General features: G+C 33.4%; 1 protein-coding gene across 1 annotated transcript in view; it reads left to right on the top strand.

The window, feature by feature from the left end:
• LOC111634541 (ATP-binding cassette sub-family B member 10, mitochondrial-like) overlaps window positions 1–2,628 on the top strand; it is a 30,179-nt gene extending 27,551 nt beyond the window's left edge. The window contains exons 11-12 of the mRNA XM_023379338.1: window positions 2,185–2,219; window positions 2,288–2,628. Coding sequence (XP_023235106.1) covers window positions 2,185–2,219; window positions 2,288–2,522 — 270 coding nt within the window. The 3' untranslated portion in view covers window positions 2,523–2,628. The remainder of the gene's footprint in view (window positions 1–2,184; window positions 2,220–2,287) is intronic.
• Window positions 2,629–4,761: the final 2,133 nt, after the last annotated feature.

The following is a 4,761-nucleotide window of genomic DNA, read 5'->3' as shown; positions in this document are numbered from 1 at the left end:
TTAGGTTCCACATAAGTGAAAAATACGCAAATAATTTTGTTTATTAATACAATATAATACAAAGTACAAATAAATTTAATTTTTAAAATGTATTTTGTCATAAAATAAAGTTAAATGTTTTTATTAAAAATTTTAGTTTTGGATCTCTTACATTTTTCGGAAGAAGTATCCATCTTTAATTGTTTACATTTTTGTTTTCTTTCATTGAGAATTTCGGAATATGGTCAAATGGATGCGACAATGCTCCTTTTTACATTCGCACTTCGCTCCCAATCATTGTCTAACTCACAAAGTTCAACCGTCAAACTTTCCATAGTTGAAAGGATACATTAACCCGACGTAGAACTATGGATGAGCGGAAACACTGATTGGTTGACCACCTGTCGCCGTAGTGCATATGTAAGGTCAGTTTGAGCGGGAAAATTAAGGAGAGATAGATATCGTCTGGCCAACAAGAAGTAGACTTGTCTCACTAACGATAGTTTTTGATCGCCGGAAGTGCTACTGTGTCGTAAGGTGTTTTCCTAAATGAACTGATACAGGATAAATTCAATGGCGCTATGGATTCGGATGCCATTTATTGGACTATTAAGTTTGATAACTTGACTCGTGGGTACCTAAACGTTTAGTATTTTAATATTAATTTAATGCAAATGTATACATACCCCTCCAATAATATTAAACAGAAAAAATAAATACATTCAATAAAAATCTTTGTTTTAACGAATGTACAATGTCGCGGCTCGGTAAATACGTCAACACTGAAACGAAAATCAGTATGGCATAGGGAATTACACAGCAAAATCGCGAATTGTGCAGTGGCGTTATTGTGAATCGGCGTAAATTGAACCAGCGTAAACCGAGGGCTACCTGTATATAAAACAACAATAATTTTTTTTAATCTTTTCTAAGTTATTTATAAGTTATTGTTACATAATGTTATGTAAGTTAAGTTTTAGTATCATTTCCCTTCTCCCTCCAGTTTACACCTCTACCTTCATCTATCCTCAAAGGTAAAATGCAAATGTAGCTACATTTTTTTAAATCAATTATTATTCTATTATGGTTATTTATACATTTACAACTACAAAATGCATTTTTCAGTGTTTTCCTTACTATAGTTTTGTGACAATGATGAAGGGCCCCCCTCTATGCTTCGGCACCACAGGACCGAAGGGTTGACATTGCGTCGGCAAAGACGGCAATGACAAATTTATCAGGACTGACACCACTGTGTCTTCTGGGTAGACATAGAGACCGTTACGTTCGAATTTACGCATGAGCAATCGCGTATGTGGACTCTTAGTTCCGAGATGGAGGCGTAAAGAGAAAATCAGAAGAATTACACTCTATAAATTGTTTATACATAAATAGAACAATAAACGGGCATTAAGCTATATACAATCGATTCAGTTAACATATCTACTTCTTTCCCGATTACCTGTATTTATGAGAGAGAGTTCACATTTAATTTGCACGAGGATAAATACCTTGATATAAGTTGGCAAATAGTCGTTTAGTCCTCAAGTCTGTGTGGAACAAAGTTCTTTCGAACATTGATATTGGCACAAAGTTCTTTCGAACGTTGATATTTCTTAGGCAGTGATTTATCGGAACGGCGGCGATTAGAACAGTTCCGGGTAGCAGCTAATCCGTTCACATAAATCCACAGTTCACACCAAACTCCAGAGACTGACTCTTATGCATCGACCCCTCCTTTTTATAAAGGGTTGTCTTTGGGTTTTTCCCACTGCCTCCGTCCAATAGTTGTTTTCTTTCGTCTTTTCGTAGATTCCGGGTGACACATTGGATGTATCATCCTCAACACGGAATTAAGTTTGTGGGAAAAAAGTTTTATGTTCTTTTTAAATATTGGTTTGTTGTTTATTTCTATAAACTGTTCCGTGAAAAAAAATATTTAACAATTTATTCCACTAAGTTCGACTCTCGCAGTTATTTTTTTTAATGTACAACTTAGCTTTGAGTGTGTTTTTTGTGTTGGAACGAATTATTTGGTTTTACATGTAATCGTATGGGGAAAAATGATTCACCTTATGACATTTTCATGATACGATCTCAGTTTCAGAACGGATTAATTTCGTATCCTGAGGTACCACTGTACTTATTTTAGTCTTCACAATCTTAAAAGCTTTAATTAATTTATTTATTTATTGTGCATTTTAGGATCCTAAAATCTTACTGCTGGATGAAGCTACAAGGTAAGTATTATAAATGAAAATTATTAGTGAAAATTTCAATTTGAAAATTAAATTGCATTGCATTGTAGTGCATTGGATGCGGAGAGTGAATTTCTTATAAAAGAGGCCCTGGAACAAATCATGAAGAACCGGACGGTTGTGGTCATCGCTCACAGATTATCTACGATCACCGGTGCCGACAAGATTGCGGTTTTGGACGGGGGTAGAATTGTCGAATCGGGCAATTTCGACGAGCTGATGAGAATATCCGATGGATATTTTCGTAAATTAATAGAGAAACAATCAAGAATAAAGAAAACTTAATGATGTAATAATTTATACAAAATCATTTTAATATATTATGGCACATGACACTGTTGAAAAAAATGGAATATTGCTACTAAGAATTTTTATATTTATAGTTAATTTTAAAATTTGTTAGAAAAATAAAAAAAGTTTTACCAAAGAACTATTTGACTTCTTTATAAACCAATGTGTTTTGGAATCCTACATATGAGGGGATCTAAAAAAACACCAGATTTATATAGAATCATGTATTTATTTTTATGAGTACAAACATTCCTTGTCAACAGTGATTTTTCTAAACACAATTTTGATTTAATGCAATTTCTACCAAGAATTCGATAATTAAAATATTAATAATACGAGTATAAGTGAATGGTAATAAAAATATTTTGTTACTTTATTTCAAAGTGAAAAAATGTTTATTGCCAAGAGGGCAGCAGAAGATGAAGTTTAATCAAAGCTTGTGCTAGTATTGCAATAATGTGGCATATGCCTTATTGGTCATTTTATTAAACTGTTACTGGTGTGTTTCTGACTTAAAAATATTTTTACTATGCAATGTATATTCAGTATTATGGTTATCTATCTTGCTGTAACTTTTTAAACAAAATTTTATTTTGCATTATTATAACTTCAGGCATAAATATGTTATGCTTCACTGTGCATCCAGGATGCCTATGCTGTTTTTTCCATGAATGTGGAACCAATTATTAAAAATTACTCAAATGTTGAATAATGCAAAGAAATCCAATTTTTCTTCAGAAGAAAGTAAGATGGATGTCAGCAAATCAAAATGTCCATTTTTGTCAACAGACTTCCTGGGCTCCAAGCATAGTACAAAAAAATGTTTATTGCACATTTAGAACTATACCATGAGTGATATCATGATCCTTGGTAGCTGGATATTGAATCTTTTGTTGATATAGTTTAATAGTTTTCTAGCTCAGCCTTAGGCTAGAGCCAATCAAAAGTGTAAAAATAATCCAAATTCTCAATTGGGGTTGCATGTGTCTTATGCATTTTAACACCAAAAATCACAATAACCAGATAGAGCAATCAAAATCAGTGATGCGGTGGTAAAAGTTTTAAAAGTTCGGGCCATACAACAACCCCATTGAAGAAAACAGTTAACCAGACCTCATTGCAATGACCTCTTCCTACCAGCAATGGGTTACCAGACCTTATTGCTGGCGGGAAGGGCATCATACCATTCTTTGCCATTTGAGTCTTGAGGTCTGTACAACAGCAGTGAGACTCTCTGAACCTAGTCAGACATTTCCCTATTGTTGCTGGTCATAAAGGGAAACCTACAACAGTTCAAGCTTTAAGGTACCAAAAATCCAAGTCCACCATTGTCAATTGTTTGTTCGTGTTTTAAGCTAGAAGGCCCAGAAATAAATACTATGATTTGGTAACTATGTTAATGCTAAAGCTCGAAAGCCATTAATGTGTACATTACCTAGCTAATCTCCAGATTAACTAGGGTGAAGTTTCGAAAATTGTTTCATTTCTCAAATTACCGAGGTAATGTGCAGATGATCTAGGTAATCTGCACATTACCTACTAGGCACTTGGTAAACTGAAAATAAGATCTTTGCTTGAACAACAGTAATGTTTCTGTACGCTTAAATTAACATAATGTTGTTTATTTAATTTTCAATATCTAAAGAATCAAGTTAATACAATCAACAAATTAGTTGATAGAATCAATCATCAATTAAAAAACTAATACAAAAAAAAATCAAACAGTTTAAAATATTATTACGATTAGAGAAATGAATTTGCAAAACATATGATAAAATTGTGCTTACTTATTAGTGCAATCTAAAGATTGGTGACACTGAATTACAATGCAATTGGTTTTCACAACAAGCACACCTATTTGTGGTACACTTAGATTTGCAGTCACATTTTCTGAAACCCCGCTCAGTACTAAGGGATTGTTTTATTGCTGTTTGACGTAAACATATTTCTACAGCAGGGACATCATCTTTCGTTAAAAATCTCTTCGCAAACACTGAATTCAGATTTTGCATACAATTGTTTTAAAATACCCATTTTAGTACCAAGTTTATAAAAGCCATTGTCTGTTTTACTAAGAACCACAGCTAAAATTGAACGTGCATCAGTTTTTGCTCTGTCTTCTTCGGGTACTTTAATTCTCACAGCGAAACCTTCATCGACGTTTGGGTGCTTTGCATTAGAAACTGCTAACATTTTCTTTGCTTGCTTTTCTAAACATTTCTTGGCTTCATCA

The sequence above is a fragment of the Centruroides sculpturatus genome, unplaced genomic scaffold (assembly GCF_000671375.1).
Source record: "Centruroides sculpturatus isolate CEXI.00-Female unplaced genomic scaffold, Cexi_2.0 scaffold861, whole genome shotgun sequence".
NCBI classification, from domain to species: Eukaryota; Metazoa; Arthropoda; class Arachnida; order Scorpiones; family Buthidae; genus Centruroides; species Centruroides sculpturatus.
This window is presented reverse-complemented; position numbering and strand designations above follow the sequence as displayed.